Source organism: Brassica oleracea, chromosome C1 (assembly GCF_000695525.1).
Source record: "Brassica oleracea var. oleracea cultivar TO1000 chromosome C1, BOL, whole genome shotgun sequence".
Classification (NCBI taxonomy): domain Eukaryota; kingdom Viridiplantae; phylum Streptophyta; class Magnoliopsida; order Brassicales; family Brassicaceae; genus Brassica; species Brassica oleracea.
The window spans coordinates 42593379-42610216 of record NC_027748.1 but is presented as its reverse complement, the minus strand read 5'-3'; the positions used below and the strand labels follow the sequence as shown (position 1 = coordinate 42610216).

The window sequence follows — 16838 nt, the reverse complement described above, 5'->3', positions numbered from 1 at the left end:
CACATTGTAAAGCAATACTTGAATACAAAGGAGGGAATTAGAATAGCCGTGAAAATTGAGGGTTGTATTTGCAAATCTCCTAACTATGTACAAAGATATATACCAGGGCTTCATTTTTGTTTTCGTCAAAGATAGAAACCATGAAAAGAGCGAGGAGGAAGGAGACGACCGGGACCAATCAAAAACGTCTAACGAAGAAAGAAGATGAAAAAGATCCGTTTTCAATCATTCCTCTCAATCTGATCGTAGAGATTCTCATGAAAATTCCGACCAAATCTGTAGCCAGCCTAGTCTTGGTTTCAAAAAAATGGCTATCCATAATCCGCCGCAAAGATTTTATCAAACTGTACATGTCTCGATCCTCGAATCGGACGCGTCTTCTCTTCACAATCTTCCGCATGCACGTGAGAGAGCAGTTCTTACAAACCTGCTCCCAGGTTGATCCATCTTCTAATGATCATCGTCATAGGTTAAACATAGCTCAACACCGTATGCATGTGTATGCTTTTTCTCCACCCATCCGCGGCTTGATCTGCCGTCAAATGGATTCTAAAGTGGTGATTGCAAACCCTAGCACGGGCCAGCTCTTAACGTTACCTAGAGTCAAAACTGTTAGAAGAGGTGTATTATCCTTTTTAGGGTATGATCCAATGAATGATCTATATAAAGTCTTGTGCATGACGGTAATAGGAGGTCATCAAAGACGTTCATAAGTTGTGTCAGAGGAGCATCAAGTTTACACTCTAGGAGGAGGTCAACAGAAATGGAGAATGATTGAATGTGAGCATCCTCATCTTCCTCCTCCTACCTCTTGTTTACCTGCTAAATGTATATGCATAAATGGGATATTATATTATTATGCTTGGATACAAAATGAAGGAGCCTTGATAAGCTTTGATCTGATCTCTGAAGAGTTTAATACCATAAAGTTACCTGAGGATATCAATTGCTTAGTGAACTACAATGAAAAGATAGCTATATCGAGTTTGCCTACCATTAATGGTGATGTTCACATATGGGTTCTAGAAGATGCCAGTAAACAAGAATGGTCAAAAGTTTCAATCGTTGTTCCTTTTTGGATAGATTTAGTTGGAACTTGTCGTGGATTCAGGTTCAGGGGTACACTTAGTACCGGCGAGCTTATATTTTCACCGGTCAGTTGCGTTAAGCCGTTCTATTTCATCAGTTACGATCTCAAGGAAAACAATGCTAAGAAAGTTGTGGTTGAAGGAATTGGAGATCCCCATGCTTCTCTCGAAGTCTATTTTAATCATGTAGAGAGTCCTATGTTTCTGTCAAATTAAGTTTTATCCGTTTTGTGTTGTTTGTGTGGACCTGGCTGTTTTATATTTGATTTTCTTATTTGATTTACATTTTGAAGATGAATATTAGCTTTGATTTTGTTTTCTTATTTGATTTTATATTTGTACCTTTCGTTTCGTAAAGAATGTATGATCGTTTTGGTTGCCTTTTGACCTTGCTTTGTTCCCATTTGTTATAGCATTTTTGTTTTTGTTTTTTTCAAAACAATTTGTGTTAGTTCCTGTATAATCTAGTATACAAGATCGTTCTCACTCCAGTTGTAAAACTCAATAAGCAAGAGCGTTGTGATGAAAACTTAATATAGAATATATACAAGATCGGTTATGACAAAAAAAAAAGTGACAGTTCAAGGAAAAGGAAAAAAGCATCTTGAAGAAGGGTTAAGAACTTGGTTTGGGATAAGAGTTCAAGATTCTTCTACAGCATGCAAAACTGCAATTTTTCCATTCATTATATTAAGTTTCATTGTTTTGATTCTTTAGCTAATCAATAATAGATGCACTTGATGTACCAAATGTTTTGATTGAATAAATTTTACTCATTCAAAAAAAAAGTGGTGAGAGTCACCTTCTTCAGGACATTTTAGTCTCTGCCAAAACCATAGGCAGATTTTGAGATTTTCCACTGCACGACATTCTGGATTGTTGTGACGAAACTGTCAATTTGTTTTTTTTTAAGTTTCACTTTGCAAATTCCTAACTACTAAGCACCACACGGCAAAGAAGTACTTGAATACAAAGGGGTGGGTGAACTGGAATGGCCGTGATAAATGAGGGTTTTATTTGCAAAGTCTCTAAAAGATATTAGGGTTTTGTTTTGTTTTGTCTATTTTTTTTTTAAAGGGTTTTGTTTTTTTAAGCAAAGATATTTATATACTGTTACGGATTGAAAAATGAAAAAGGGACCAAGACACAGAACCATGAAAAGAGCCAAGAGGAAAGAGACGACCAGGACCAATCAACAATGTCTTACGAAGAACGAAGATGAAAACAATTCAGTCTTAGTTTCAAAAACAATGGTCATCTATAATCCGTGGCAAAGAGTTGACAAAGCTGTACATAGCTCCTGAAAATCCATAGGCAGGTTTGTCTTAGTTTCAAAACAATGGTCATCTATAATCCGTGGCAAAGAGTTGACAAAGCTGTACATAGCTCGATCTTCCACTCGGATGCGTCTTCTTTTCACAGTCCAGCTGTATGAGGAGCAGTTGTTACAATCCTGCTCCCAGGATGATCCATCTTCAGATCGTCATAGGCTAAACATAACTCCATTTACTCGCGTGTATGCTTATTCACCACCCGTCCGCGGCTTGATCTGCTGTCCAATGGAATCGAAAGTCATGGTTGCAAACCCTAGCACGGGCCAATTATTAACGTTACCTAGAGTCAAAACTAATAGAAGAGGTGTATTATCCTTTTTAGGGTATGATCCAGTGAATGATGTATACAAAGTGCTGTGCATGACTGTACTACAAGTTCATCAAAGAGTTGTGTCCGAGGAGCATCAAGTGTACACTCTAGGAGTAGGTCAACGAAAATGGAGAACGGTTGAATGTAAGAGCATGATTAATGGGGAGGTCTTAGATATTTAAGAGCAGGTTCTTAATTTTTTTAGTTAAAAGTTAAGAGACGGATTATTATATTCCGCTAAGAAACTCACCCTAAAAACTCCTCATTAATCATGTTCTAAGCATCCATATCTTCCTCCTTCTCGTAATAATTTACCTACCGAAGGGCTATTGCATAAATGGGATACTGTATTATTATGCTTGGATACAAAATGAAGCAGCCTTGATAAGCTTCGATCTGATATCTGAAGAGTTTAATGTCATTAAGGTGCCTGAGGATAACCTTTGCATAGTGAACTACACTGGAAAGTTAGCTATAGCGGGTTGGATTACCATTGCAGGTGCACTTGAGCTTTGTGTTATAAATAAATAATGTGTCTGTGGATGTGTATATGTTTCCACATTGATTCAGATTCTCATCTCCTAACCATGGAAGCCTTATTTAATATATTTTCATTTGCAATATAAAGAAGCTATCAACCTTATATATACATATTGCTGCATACAACATCTATATAAGAAAAAAAATTCGTCTGAAGCCAGATTGTTCATGCTTGTTGGTACTGCCACAGAAACCGAGTTCAAAAGTGCTCTTATAACCCATGCCAAGTGGAATATACAATTGTAACGTTGCTTCCACTCGGAGTCCAAAATTCGATCTTTGGAGCCAATTATGCATCTAACGTTGAACGTTCAGAGGATACGAAAAGAGATTAGTACAAAACAAGCACTCAGGGGTTATTTAGCACAAATAATACTATTTGGGTATGTTTTGTAATAACTAATATAGTGTGAGGGTATAACATTCAAATTTATTGGAAGATAAAAAATCACCTCTCGAATCTTCCTTAAAACCTAGAAAGAAAGCCTACTAGCTTCTTCAGACTCCTGATAATCAGACACGAACTCTTGTTTCGCCGACCGGAACTAACTCCGAGACAACAAAGTCACTACAAAGTTTCATTATTTCATCAGACAAACAAAGCTTATTATCTTCCATGGCAGCTCCTGATGCTTCTACTGCCCTTGCAGGTCTGCTCTCTTCCTTCTTCTGTATAAAGATGAATCAATCTCTTTTCTTTGAATTCATCAAGATTCCTTGATGGGTTCTGATACTTCTCTTTAGTTGAATTGATCTGATGAATAAAGTTCACTTTTTTTCATCTCCTTCCTTCTTCTATGTGTTAGAAAGATTTCAATCTCTTTTCTATGAATGCATGTAGAGATTCCTTGATGGGTTTTAATACTTCTCTTTAGTTGAATTAATCTGATTAATAAAGTTCACTTTTTTTTTTAAATTGGCTCTGTTTTGGGTATTGAAGAGTGTAACAAGTCTTATTGTTAGTTTGAATCTCTAACTTCTTGTTCTTTGGATTGTTACTTTCAGCGAGGGAGAAAGTTCAGCAGTTTCTAAATGCATCTATTACTGGAAACCTTGAGTTCCTTAAGAGTGAGTTTCGTTAATCAATCACATACCCTTATGTTAATATATTACATCTCTTTGGCTCTGATGTATCTTCACGAAGCAGATGTTGCTAAGCAGCTTGATGAAGGAAAAGGCTTGAAGCAAACTGTGGAGAGTGTCAAAGACGCAAACAAACGCGGCGCGCTTCACTTCGCCGCAAGGGAAGGACAAACTGAGGTTTGCAGATACCTCTTGGAAGAGCTGAAACTGGACGCCAACACAAAAGATGAAGCTGGGGACACTCCACTTGTTCATGCTGCGAGGCAAGGACAGGTTGATACGGCTAAGTATCTTTTAGACCACGGAGCTGATCCTAACATCGCAAGTGAGCTAGGAGCTACTGCATTGCATCATGCAGCTGGGACAGGTTTGTTTGTTGATTACTCTCTTGTTTCTTTTACGTTTCACTTTCTCAGGTCATTGAAGTGTTGTGTGTTTGGTTATCACTAGGGAACATTGAGTTGGTAAAGGAACTGCTTTCTATAGGTGTTCCGGTTGATTCTCAAAGCGAGTCTGGCACGCCGTTAATTTGGGCTGCTGGCCATGACCAGAAAGATGCAGTGCAAGTCTTGTTAGAGCACAATGCCAATGTAAACTCTTGTGTATATATAATATTTCAATGTTCTAAAAATCGCTAGGTGGTGGTTAGGCGTCTTATAGAGGATTATCGTTTAGGCGGGCACCTAGGCCGATTTTTTTAACACTAATATATTTAGTTTAAGTTCCATCAAATCTGTAGTTTCCAACGAACATTAAAGTTTGTTGTTTATAATGATTTTGCAGCCTAACGCTGAGACAGAAGATAATGTCACGCCACTGTTATCTGCAGTAGCAGCTGGCTCTGTGGCATGCGTAGAGCTCTTAGTCAAGGTATGAGATGTTTATTATTTGTAGTGTTGTTATACATCTTAGATCAAGCTTGGTTCTTATTTTGTTAATTGCGCAGGCAGGTGCCAAGGCTAATGTGTTTGCTGGTGGTGCAACTCCGTTGCACATTGCTGCTGATATTGGAGATCTTGAGTTAATCAACTGTTTACTTAAAGCTGGAGCTGATCCTAATCAGAAAGACGAGGAAGGGAATACGGCATTGGAAGTTGCAGCTTTAAGAGAGAACAGAAAGATTGTTGAGACTCTCTTCCCCTTGACAACAAAACCTGAATCTGTTTCAGACTGGACAGTAGATGGAGTTCTTGCTCACATGGAATCAAACAAAGCACAAGAGGAGAATAACTCGGACAAGGCCAAATCTGGAGAGAGTGGGATCGTCAAGAAAGACCTTCCTGAGGTCTCACCAGAAGCAAAGGCTAAAGCAGCAGAAGCTAAAGCAAGAGGACAAGACGCTTTCCATAGAAAGGATTACCAGATGGCCATTGACGCCTACACACAAGTATTCATTCAACAACTAAAAACTATTTTTATGAGTCATTTATTTTTAAGTGCATATTTGTGATGTTTTTTTTGAATCAAGGCTATTGATTTTGACCCTATGGATCATACGTTGTTCTCAAACCGAAGCATCTGCTGGTTGCGGTTAGGACAAGCTGAGCATGCCTTATCTGATGCTAAAGCCTGCAGAGAACTAAAACCTGATTGGCCTAAAGGTTGTTTCAGAGAAGGGGCTGCTCTTCGTTTGCTACAGGTAATTAAAAAAGCCTTTGATTTTTTTTAACATTGAAAGAGTATAGTTCACTGAGTTGTCTATGAATCTTCAGAGGTTTGATGAAGCAGCCAATGCTTTTTATGAGGGAGTGTTGCTAAGCCCTGAAAGCAAAGAGCTCATTGATGCTTTCAGGTTTGTTTGAAACCCTTATGATGTTTGAGTTTGAATTGGTTTGTATCGGTTTATAACTGATGTGTTTTGTGTGTTTCTCTCTTTGTTCTACAGAGAAGCTGTAGATGCTGGAAGGAAGTTTCATGGCAAGGACAAGATTACAGACAAATCATAAGATCTTCTGAGAGATGTGTCTATTTATTTTAGTATCTGTATGAAGTTTTGGCCTGCTTCTTACCTTTGGTGATTTGGTCTTCTCCTTATGGAGCTGTCTATTTCTTACTTAAATGTGCTAAAAACTTCAGGAACAAAGTTTTGTTTGTGGTCGGATTTGGTTTAAATTTATAAATTTTAAAACAAGTTATTGCATGTTCTTGGTGTATTAATCCATAGTAACTAAGATCAAATTTATCAAGAAAATTGATGACTAAATTATAAACAAAAATCAAAGTTGTCACTTGTCACCTATTGTTTGTTTGAGGCAATGGATGACAGAGTTAGCATCAATAATGGAGCATGCATATATTAAAGACATTGTTAATTTTATTTGTAATTCATTACAAATGTTGTTCCCCAACAACTCTACATTGCCCGCATGCTCTGGCCCGTTCCACTATCACACATTACCTTGATCTATTAAGTCTTTTCATAAATGTTTTTTTTTTGGTTGAAAAAAGTGATATATTAAATTATTTAAAGTCTTTTCATAAATGTTTCAACGAAGAAGTGACGAGAACATTAGCTGGAGAAACTATTATATGGAGTTTTTTTTTAATATGGAGTATTTGTTAGTTTTACGATCATTTTTAATTAGGGAGTTAAAAAGATGGTCTAAAATGAAATAATGAGTTTACAGTGCGAAAAAAAAACAAATAAATGAAATACACTAAACGTGAATGATAATTTGTCACGTCAAAGTAACACATCAAGATGTCTTAACGGATATTTACCATATAGACAAATACAAATGCGTAAAAACAAAAAAAGTTGTTCAAAACATAGATGCAACCTAATAAAAAACACATTTATATATGTACATAACATAATGCATGTAACAAAAACGGTTTAATTTATAGCATGTGATACATCACAACAATTTATTATTTATTCGAATACCCAAAAATATTATTTATGATAACTATACGCAAACTCCCTGCTCAGAACTGTAGGTTCGAGCCGGTTTGGATTTTCGGTTTCAGACATCCAACCGGATCAAACCGGTCCTTCTTCCTTTTTTGGACAATCTTAAAAATGTCACCAAGCGCTCTCATCTTCTGTTCTTGCACTTTTCTAAAGCCCTTGGAGCTGCAATCAATCGAAACTAGTTTAATCAACAAACAAAATGCACATAATCATATGGTATATTGGTATATACAGTAGTAAACTTTGGATTAAGAATACTAACCAAGTCCGATTGCTTCTGATCCCTTCATAATTCTTATGCGTTTGCATGATGAATCAACAAACATCCTAAAAAAAAATCAAACGAAACGTAAATAAATATTTGTTCTATAGTTGCAACAAAAATAAATAAATTCTGTAAATTAATTAATACTCACTCCCACGGTACGTCTCCTAGAAGCATCCAGTCTCCATCTTTATCTTCATAAGTTGGAACATAATCTGATCCGTTCAAAAGATCGATCAATTTACCCTCATTCACAATATCTTTCATTCCTTGCGGTCCATAGCTGCCTGTAAAAGAATATAGAATATATTAAATAAGAGTAAAGTTTTTAATAGACATCTTATTATATTTTTTTAATAGACATATTATAATACATTATATTTTTCTTTTTTAATGTTTACCTATGGTAAAAGAGCTGAACATTTTGCTTAATGTATCGGAGAGATCTTGGTAAGCTTTGTAGAGTTTCAAATCAATTTTTCTTAGGTACGGTGCACCGTCCATGCTAATCTTCACGTAAGCTGCGGTAGCACCAATGGAGGCAGAGGAGGTGGCTCCGTTGCTGCTGGAAGTATTTTCCGTTGCTTGGAAGGCATCTCCGGTGGTTGGCTTTGGGCCTGACATGACGTTTTTCCGGAAAGATCGTACCGGTGGCCATCCCACAACTTGTGCCCTGAAATTCCGTAAATATACTAAATTGTTTATTTCAAACATATTATTGATTGTATTTTTATATCATGTTTTGTGAATCATCTAGTTGCTCCAGACGTCTTGCACGTTGGGTGGCTGTAATTGTCCAAATATTATTAATTTATTTATTTTTATCTTTTTCTCCAATATAATAAAGTAAAGATTCCTTATGTGTTTGTATTTTTCTTAATTCTTCCCGACCAAAAACATAAACATGCACTCATCAATCATAATCCTATCTACGGAAGGTTATTTTTAAATCAAAAATGTAAATAATCTTCGTAAAGCTATTGAAAACATGGAGCAAAACTAAAGAAAACAAATCAAAAACATAACCTTATGAGATTTTTTTTTTTGCATAATGTTAGTCTAGTTAACTTATTCATTGGTTGTGTTTTTTTCTTTATTCATTCATCGTGTTATAAAGCCTATATATCCATCTCAAGCCAAACCATGACCGGATCGTATAATCTAATTTTATCGAGTCTATCCACAAATAATATAATATCTCAATACATTTAGGACATCTACTTATAAGTAAAGAGTTGACAATATATATAAAGTAAATATTAGTAGAAATAGAGACTGAAATTTAGTTTCTTACTTGGCCGGTGGTTTCACGACCTTCTCCTTCATATTCACTAAATCAAGTTCAGAAACTGAATCCATAGCCGTAGAAGAAAGATTCAATTTGAGATCAACGGTCTCAGAGAATCCTCTTTTGCCGTTGTTTTTCGCAGCCATGCCTCCTCCGTGATTCTCACCCGGCAGCCCTAACCTCAGCTCCGTTGCCTCAAAATTAATCATCTTGCTTGATAAATGATTAGTAACAAGTAATAAATTAGGTAATCAGAAAACGAGTAAGAGATCAAAAGATTGTCCTGTTTCTAGGGCTTTTTTAGTTCTTTTGATGTGTTCGTTTTGAAACTAAAACGTTTCAAGAGAGAGAGAAGGATGTGAAATGTGTTGAAAACTACGAAGGGATAAATATTGGATCGTGTGTGGTACAGAATATATATCATTGATGTTTATGATTTGAACGGGTGCTATGCAGCCACGTGAATGCCGGGATTCGTAGGACCGTCAAGGGTGTTGTCGGGAGAGGATGGTGTCATGAGTGGCGTCATCATTACTCAGAATAATTGCGGCCAAGCCAGTCGGCAAAGGCCAAGTTGGCACAGTTTTTCCCTTTTCCGAATATATCCACAAAAAACTAAATTATAAAATTATTATGTATTCAATGCTAAAATATGAATTACTTTAGCTTTTTATCCTTACTAGAAAACGTATTTCTCTGCTTTTTAGTACTTTTAACTGAACAGTTTCAATTATATAGGACTATGGCTATGTAGAGTTTTCATCTACGTTATTAAAAGATCAATCTTATACTCGCTCTTAACTAATACTCCCTCTGTTTTTTAATATAAGTCGTTTTAGAAAAAATTTTATGTTTCAAATTATATGTCGTTTTCGGTTTTCTATGTAAGATTTAATAACAGTTAATGTTATATGACCAATAATAATATACCTTCTATTTTATTATTAGTTAATTTGTGGTTAGGTAAATAATTAATGATATTTTTGTTTAGAAAATATAAGAAATTAATGATTTTCTTAATCTGTGTGCACAATTCTAAAACGACTTATATTAGAAAACGGAGGGAGTACTACAGAAGAAAAGAAAACCAATAATATTAACAAAATAGCGTTTTGTCGGAAATTAAATAAAATGGAACAAAATAACAGCTAAGACGATATGGGACCCACATATATCGAAGCTGTCAGCTTCAAACATGTGTTTTGATTCAGTGGATTCGGTGTCCTTCTTGTAGGACCCGCCATTCCCAAAGGTTATGCCTGCCTTTTTAAAAGATTATTTTCATTAAATTTACTTATTTAGAATCTTAGAACAAATGATTGAAATAAATTAATAAAAACAAAATGTAACTTGTCTAAAAAAAAAGAAAAATCTAAATGTAAATAAACTAAAGTCTTGTCTGCCATTGCGTTTTCGACTTTTCGTACTATACTTCCCACATATGCCTTGTTTGTAAATTTATGGATTGCTGTGAAGTCAAAAGAAAAATAGCGATTATGGTATATATTAATCAGGTAATTCTGAATAAACATGATTACCAATTTCAGATGTCTTGCATTATGTAATAGTAGAACATTCCTTTGATCGTTGATTAGTATATGATAAAAAGTTGTGATTAATATAATGTTGTAAAAAAATGAGTAACTTTTAACCCGACATTGGTGGTCGAATGGTGTGAGGCGGCTCGCAATGGTCCGAAGGGCCGCGAGTTCGAACCTCCCCCTCAGATATACCTCTACGCCGGGCCACCCGAGCCCACCTTGCTACTTCTGAGATGGAAATGACGTGGCTACTGCGGATTTCGAGAGATGTCTGGGCTCCGGCCTGGGATCCTCGGTAAAAAAAAAATGAGTAACTCAACAGTACATTTATTTAGACAGTTGAAGTGGAGCCTTGTATGAAAATCACAGAACTAACAGCATAGCAAATTAAGGCAATAAGAATATGTGATTATAGCATCTAAACATGAACCGGTTTATTGGCAAAAAGAAAGCTAGGTACAACCAACAGGGTTGGATTAGTGGCGCTTGAAGGATACCTCTAATATGGCGATCCGCAGTTTGATTCCCGTTGGTCATCTGTATTGTTTTAAATGGTAAGAATGTGTGGCTACTGCGAGTCTCGTGAAATTATTCGGTTGGCCTCGGTTCCCGAATATTATAAGAAAAAGAAACTAGGACATAATCGCAATTTTACATGGAAACATAATATCTTTAGTGATCTCCACTAGTTTAAAGATTATATATTTTTTTTTTTTTGGAAGATTAGTTGGTAAAAGTACTTTTAACTTATCGTCAGTCAACATTTTTGAGGCAAACATAGCATTTGGTAATCTGTTGGTTGTGTGTTTCTATTTATACAAATATTTAGAGCCGTAAGCAGCTTTTTACATTTAAATCTTGATAACACGTTCAGTGGAAACATTTCAATGTCAAATGTCTCATTTTTCAAGAATGAGCACAATAATATTAGCGTAAATAAAAATAAATGTCTCATTGCAAATTATAAAAACAGAATGATAAATGAAATTGATCATCAACATCATTTATTGATAAACATGATGATGCCCGATAAACATGATGATGCCCATGCATGATTACGATGGAAGAATCTGACCTAATAAATTGTATGTCAAGTTGACAACGACTTCATCTCGATCTACATGATAAGAATTATATATACAAAAAAGGAATTATATATATGTGTGTGTATAAACAATACAGTATAATAAGAAAAATTGACCAACAAAGACCGTTACTGTTTAAATATCCCTTGGTATACTCACCAAAAAAAAAAAATCCCTTGGTATACGTTCCTATAGACGTGAGGTCAGGGAAATAAATGGATAAGCAAGTGGTGGCAGCTTTTGGTGTGTAGTACCCACGTCAGTTTTGGGTTCGATTTTTACTGGACCTAAATTATTATGGTTAGTTTAGATTTAGACTTTGATCTAAATGATTCACATGGTGGATCGTAAAAGATGATCAGTTGATCATTTGACATTAGTCGGAAGATATTCCAAACTCGTATAGGATAGTCGAGTCCACTCTACTCCCAAAACCTAGGGAGGCTTTACTCAAAAAAAAAAAAAAAAAGGCTCACGCGGCCGGAAAGCTACAAACAAAAATACAGATCTACCCTCGTGTGGGCTGGGCCCAGTGACAATCATGTCTTGTTCTTCAATGTCCAATAACATTACAAATACACACGTGTGCTCATACTAAACGCATGGATGAATATTGGATAATGGAAAGTGCCTTTGATCGGGCCTGATCACCTTAAGGCCCTTTAACAGTTAACGCCGTCGACTTTTCACCTGGCTTTGGCTATGTACAAGAGCGGCCTTTTCAAAGTTTTCGCTCCCTTTAGTTAGGCCTGGTCATAAAATCCGGAATCCGAAATCCGAACTGAACCTGAACCGAAAAATCCGATCCGTTATCCGACCTGAAATGTAAAAATACCCGAACGGATCTTGTAGGGTGGTACAAAAAATATCCGAACCCGAAACGTTATTAACCGAACCCGAATGGATAACCCGAAAAATCCAAAATTAATAGTTAATATAAATATTTTGAAATATATATAAGTATTTCAATTATTAAATTCAATATTTATAGTAATATGATATATAATAATAAATATTAAAATTTTAATAAATAATTTAAGTACACAATTAGTTATAAATAAGTATATTATAATTTGCTCATTGAAATAAAAAGTCTAATCTCTATAATGCAATACATATTGTATACAAATAATGTGTGATTTAACATTTTATTGTTATTTTATCAATTTTACGTGTGATAGATTAATTTTTATTTAATTTAGATGTTTTCTTTATGTTTTGCTTCAAATTTTTTGTTTTTTTTACTTCGGTTATATCCGAACCGAACCGATATAATCTGAATCCGTACGATATGATTACTTTATAGGTTTTAAGACGCAATACAATTTTGAACCGAACCCGAAGTGTTATTATCCGAACCCGACCCATATTAATAAAATTTTAGTATGGGACCTAGGAGCGTAAATCCGAAAAACCGATCCGAACGCCCATGCCTACCTTTAGTGCCTACATGTTGCAGCTACGTGGCCGTTGGTTCAAAACCGTTGTACTAGGTGGATACATTGGGGTTATGTCGCATCTACTAATGTGAAAATATATGCAATTGGGAATAACGAAACGCGAATCTAGGTGATGGAACAATGTTATTCAGCTTATAATACGTTTCGCACTGGTAACAATAGGCAATAACAGGTTCTAGTCTATTCCAACTTTTAAAAACTTGAAGTAGTGAAGAAGAAAAGAAAAGAACAACAGAACACTGTAAGTCAAAGTGATAGATCATTATCATTATAACCCTTTTGTTTCCTCAGTGATCTTCAATCTTTTTCAACCCCTTCATATCAGTCGTCTCCACCCTGTAAGTATGGTATAAAAGAGCTAAGCATCTAAGCTCTACATTCTCTTCAGATAGTAACAAAAGGTTTTTGAGAGACTTACGTTGAACCGTAGAGAGCGATCTTCTGGACCTTTGTGACCTCAGCACCCGATTGGTTGTCTTCAATGAAGATGGTCAAGCTTGAATTAAATATAACAAAGAAGGTTAGCTCGAGCTTATGATTTTGCTGAGTAAGTATTATAAAACACAGAAGATGGTAAAAGCCTTTACCTACGAACATTCTGAAACTTGACATATTTAAGGACCACTGGGTTTCCCTGTAAATGGATTTGAACAAAAAGGTCTCAAAACAAAGATAGATCATCACTGAATGAATAAAGTTAGATCTCAAAAGTGTCATTACCTTGAGGTTTTCTTCAGTTAGTTCGGCGGTGTCACTTGGAGGAAAATCATTGACATTACTGTATTAAAGAGTTTTTCAGTTAATAAACTTGAAAATCATCTAGTTCGATAGGGATAAAGATAATATATTCACATTACCTGAAACACATGTGCTCTTTGTTTGAGAAAAACTTCACCGTTTTAGGACCTGTAATAGTTACAACTTACAAGTAAATAAAAGTTTAATCTCAACGACTACCAATTAACAACAAGGCAGGACTAAAAATCACAATAACCTATATTCATTTAATATCAAAAACTATTTTACTAATGTTTCTTTAAAGCATTTACCTTCCTCTTCAGGGCCTTTGATAGCAAAGGAATGTAGTTTGATAACTTGGTTAAAAGGAATATAGATTAGAAGTTGCTCATCAGCATCACTCTCTAAGTTTAAACCCGCATCCTCTCTATACCCCTACACCACAAACAAGTAAAATCAATCAATCTCAGCTCATGAAACATCATTAGAGAATCAAAACAATTCAAAAGCTATAGTTTCTAGTAGGCTGCTGGTTAATTCAAGTTCGCATGTCGAAAATCAAGAGCCAATAATTCAACAAAATCTAATATTATTCCAACAAAAACCAGTTGGTATAAAGACAGAACAAGTAATAACTAGTACCTGTTTGAGAGCGTTGGGCAAGGAGTGAGTTGAGCTTTGGTTGAGGCATTGAACACCAGACCAGTCAATGAAATCTAACAGATCAACCTGAAAAAAATTAAAAACAATCCCTAGATTAAATACATCAGAAGAACCAAAGATTCAAAATTATCCATAAACAGAACCCTATATATTCTTCTCCCCACCCCAAATTAAAACTTCTTTTCTACGCATCCAAGAAAATTAAAAGTTTCGATTAATTCACCTGTCCTTTAGGAATTTGGCTGGATGATTCGGCGGACATCGTGATTTTTTCTCCTTTTTTTTCCTAAGAAATCTGGAGATCGAGAAAGTGGAAGAATGTAATCAGACCAGACCTTGCTAGAAGAATATAAAAAGGTTTTATATCTGTTCTCAGAAAAGAATTAAAAAAAAAACTAAATCGACATCGCATAGTAAAACCTCTGTTTGATTTAGCCGGTTATTAGCTTCACCAACCCCTATACTAGCAGTTTTTCCAATTATACATTCCAATCTTTTAAAACCCGACCGAAAATTAAACCGGATAATTATTTGGATTACGGTTCGAGATTCGATAATTTTGAATATAAAAATTTAAAAGTAAAGTTACTAAATATTAGGCCCGAGACGGATCTGGATATCCGAAAAATTTAGGATACCCGGATTCAGATCCGTGGATTTAATATTCGGATCCGGATTTGTGGTTTTCAGATATCCGAATTTTGGATATCCATCTCTATATTATATTACCCGCGGATATCTGGATTTGGATCCGTAAAAATAAAATAAAATATTTTTTTAAAAAAACATTTTTTTTAAATAATACATAAATTAAATATTTATACAAGATTTATAAATATATATATATACATATGTGTGTCTATAATACTGTACAAACTAAAATATAATATTATAAAGATTTATGTATAAATATTAATATATAAATTTAAAAATTTAATGTGTTTAGAAAATACGGATCCTGATAAAAATTAAGATTTCCGGATCTGGATTCCGAGATCCAGATCCGGATTCGGTTTGGACGGATCGAAGATTTTACTATTCGGATTCGGACACCCTGGATATCCTATTTTCGAAGCGGATCTCGGATCGAATCCGGATCTCGGATAATAAATCTCATGCCTACTAAATATATTACATAATTAAAACATTATAATATACTATTTTTTGTTTGGCAAGTTTATATATTTTTGATAGTGTCAATATATTGAGATCTAATCTATTTACTTGATCGTTGACAAAAAAAAAAAAAATCTAATTACTTGACCGGTTTCATGGTCAAATCTTATCCGACCACGGTTCGGTCCTGTCTTAAAACACTGCCCCGTACCAACCATAAAAGCTGTCCTGACCTTTCTCTTCCACTCAAAAGTCAAAACCCAACCTTTATTTTGTTTCTGCCAAACACTTCTCTTCCTCTCTCCAATGGCTTCCTCCTTATCCTTCGTCTCATCCTCTCACCTCACTCTCCGCACTCCTTCCCTCACCCTACGCAAACTCTCTCCCCCTAGAACCTCCGTTTCGTTCTCCGTCAAGGCCCAGTCCGTCGCACTCTCCCAAGACGATCTCAAGAAACTCGCGGCGGAGAAAGCCGTGGAGGCGATCAAACCGGGGATGGTCCTCGGCCTCGGAACCGGATCCACCGCCGCCTTCGCCGTCGACCAAATCGGAAAACTCCTCTCCTCCGGCGAGCTCCACGACATCGTCGGCATCCCGACCTCAAAACGCACCGAGGAGCAGGCCAGATCCCTAGGGATCCCCCTCGTGGCCCTGGACACGCATCCTCGGATCGACCTGGCCATCGACGGAGCGGACGAGGTGGATCCGAATCTGGACCTGGTCAAGGGGCGAGGAGGCGCGCTCCTGAGGGAGAAGATGGTGGAGGCCGTGGCCGAGAGATTTATCGTCGTTGCGGATGATACGAAGCTAGTGAAGGGGCTGGGAGGGAGTGGTTTAGCGATGCCTGTGGAGGTTGTTCAGTTCTGCTGGAAGTTTAATTTGGTGAGGCTGAGGGATTTGTTTAAGGAGTTTGGGTGCGATGCGAAGCTGAGGGTTGGTGAGGGTGGGGAGGCGTATGTGACGGATAATAGTAATTATATTATTGATTTGTATTTTAAGGAGCCGTTGAAGGATGGGTTCGCTGCGGGGAGGGAGATTGGGAAGTTGGAGGGGGTTGTGGAGCATGGTTTGTTTTTGGGGATGGCTACTTCGGTGATTATTGCTGGGAAGAATGGTGTTGAGGTTATGAACAAGTGAGGTTTTTTTAAAAGTTTGATGTTTTTCTTCTTTGTCTCCTCTGTAATAATATTACCAATTGAGTTATTGTAATATCTTCGTTCTGCTTCGTCTTCCTCTTTTAGTTGTGACTATGGGATATGGTCAAAAAGGTTGCATCTTTTGAATCAATTTTGTAATGATAAATCATCAAACCAATGTTCAAAAAATAGTTAGGCTGTAATTTTGTAACTATGACTATTAATTAGACTGATGCGTAAACTAATCTTTAAAACATTGGCCTAGGAGATCGAGTTA

General features: G+C 36.1%; 5 protein-coding genes and 1 pseudogene across 5 annotated transcripts; 4 read left to right on the top strand and 2 right to left on the bottom strand.

Moving 5' to 3' along the window:
* Nucleotides 1-140: 140 nt before the first annotated feature.
* LOC106301741 lies at nt 141-1304 on the top strand (annotated as a pseudogene).
* A 911-nt stretch (nt 1305-2215) lies between these two features.
* Nucleotides 2216-3263, top strand: LOC106340957 (F-box/kelch-repeat protein At3g04660-like). Its single transcript, XM_013779781.1, has 3 exons — nt 2216-2288; nt 2403-2891; nt 3052-3263. Exons 1-3 carry the CDS (start codon nt 2216-2218, stop codon nt 3261-3263), a joined length of 774 nt encoding a protein of 257 aa, XP_013635235.1.
* A 494-nt stretch (nt 3264-3757) lies between these two features.
* Nucleotides 3758-6430, top strand: LOC106341342 (putative ankyrin repeat protein RF_0381). Its single transcript, XM_013780126.1, has 9 exons — nt 3758-3922; nt 4278-4340; nt 4420-4722; nt 4806-4945; nt 5139-5225; nt 5302-5742; nt 5824-5994; nt 6068-6147; nt 6241-6430. The coding sequence occupies exons 1-9, from the start codon at nt 3889-3891 to the stop codon at nt 6299-6301; spliced, it is 1380 nt and encodes a 459-aa protein (XP_013635580.1). The 5' UTR covers nt 3758-3888; the 3' UTR covers nt 6302-6430.
* Nucleotides 6431-7026: 596 nt separating this feature from the next.
* LOC106322655 (auxin-responsive protein IAA16-like) lies at nt 7027-9220 on the bottom strand. Its single transcript, XM_013760753.1, has 5 exons — nt 8829-9220; nt 7936-8207; nt 7686-7821; nt 7532-7596; nt 7027-7431 (listed from the first exon to the last, which is right to left on the bottom strand). Exons 1-5 carry the CDS (start codon nt 9029-9031, stop codon nt 7394-7396), a joined length of 714 nt encoding a protein of 237 aa, XP_013616207.1. The 5' UTR covers nt 9032-9220; the 3' UTR covers nt 7027-7393.
* A 3792-nt stretch (nt 9221-13012) lies between these two features.
* Nucleotides 13013-14677, bottom strand: LOC106293977 (PITH domain-containing protein At3g04780-like). Its single transcript, XM_013729605.1, has 8 exons — nt 14533-14677; nt 14289-14375; nt 13958-14081; nt 13766-13814; nt 13629-13686; nt 13496-13542; nt 13327-13404; nt 13013-13244 (listed from the first exon to the last, which is right to left on the bottom strand). Exons 1-8 carry the CDS (start codon nt 14569-14571, stop codon nt 13196-13198), a joined length of 531 nt encoding a protein of 176 aa, XP_013585059.1. The 5' UTR covers nt 14572-14677; the 3' UTR covers nt 13013-13195.
* A 977-nt stretch (nt 14678-15654) lies between these two features.
* On the top strand, nt 15655-16712 carry LOC106333435 (probable ribose-5-phosphate isomerase 3, chloroplastic). The gene has a single exon (XM_013771905.1). The coding sequence runs from the start codon at nt 15732-15734 to the stop codon at nt 16560-16562; it is 831 nt and encodes a 276-aa protein (XP_013627359.1). The 5' UTR covers nt 15655-15731; the 3' UTR covers nt 16563-16712.
* Nucleotides 16713-16838: the final 126 nt, after the last annotated feature.

Bases quoted from the DNA above. Each gene is read 5' to 3' on its own strand.
- LOC106340957 (XM_013779781.1), top strand. From the start codon at position 2,216: ATGAAAAAGGGACCAAGACACAGAACCATGAAAAGAGCCAAGAGGAAA. The intron at 2,289-2,402 runs GTCTTACGAAGA...GAAAATCCATAG, and splicing joins GACCAGGACCAATCAACAAT to GCAGGTTTGTCTTAGTTTCA. The intron at 2,892-3,051 runs ATGGGGAGGTCT...TAATTTACCTAC, and splicing joins TGAATGTAAGAGCATGATTA to CGAAGGGCTATTGCATAAAT.
- LOC106341342 (XM_013780126.1), top strand. From the start codon at position 3,889: ATGGCAGCTCCTGATGCTTCTACTGCCCTTGCAG. The intron at 5,743-5,823 runs GTATTCATTCAA...TTTTGAATCAAG, and splicing joins CCATTGACGCCTACACACAA to GCTATTGATTTTGACCCTAT. The intron at 6,148-6,240 runs GTTTGTTTGAAA...TTTGTTCTACAG, and splicing joins GAGCTCATTGATGCTTTCAG to AGAAGCTGTAGATGCTGGAA.
- LOC106322655 (XM_013760753.1), bottom strand. From the start codon at position 9,031: ATGATTAATTTTGAGGCAACGGAGCTGAGGTTAGGGCTGCCGGGTGAG. The intron at 8,208-8,828 runs GTAAGAAACTAA...ACGGAATTTCAG, and splicing joins GTCGTGAAACCACCGGCCAA to GGCACAAGTTGTGGGATGGC. The intron at 7,822-7,935 runs GTAAACATTAAA...ATTCTTTTACAG, and splicing joins GTTCAGCTCTTTTACCATAG to GCAGCTATGGACCGCAAGGA.
- LOC106293977 (XM_013729605.1), bottom strand. From the start codon at position 14,571: ATGTCCGCCGAATCATCCAGCCAAATTCCTAAAGGACAG. The intron at 14,082-14,288 runs GTACTAGTTATT...TTTGTGGTGTAG, and splicing joins TGCCCAACGCTCTCAAACAG to GGGTATAGAGAGGATGCGGG. The intron at 13,405-13,495 runs GTAAAGGCTTTT...ATTTAATTCAAG, and splicing joins AAGTTTCAGAATGTTCGTAG to CTTGACCATCTTCATTGAAG.
- LOC106333435 (XM_013771905.1), top strand. From the start codon at position 15,732: ATGGCTTCCTCCTTATCCTTCGTCTCATCCTCTCACCTCACTCTCCGC.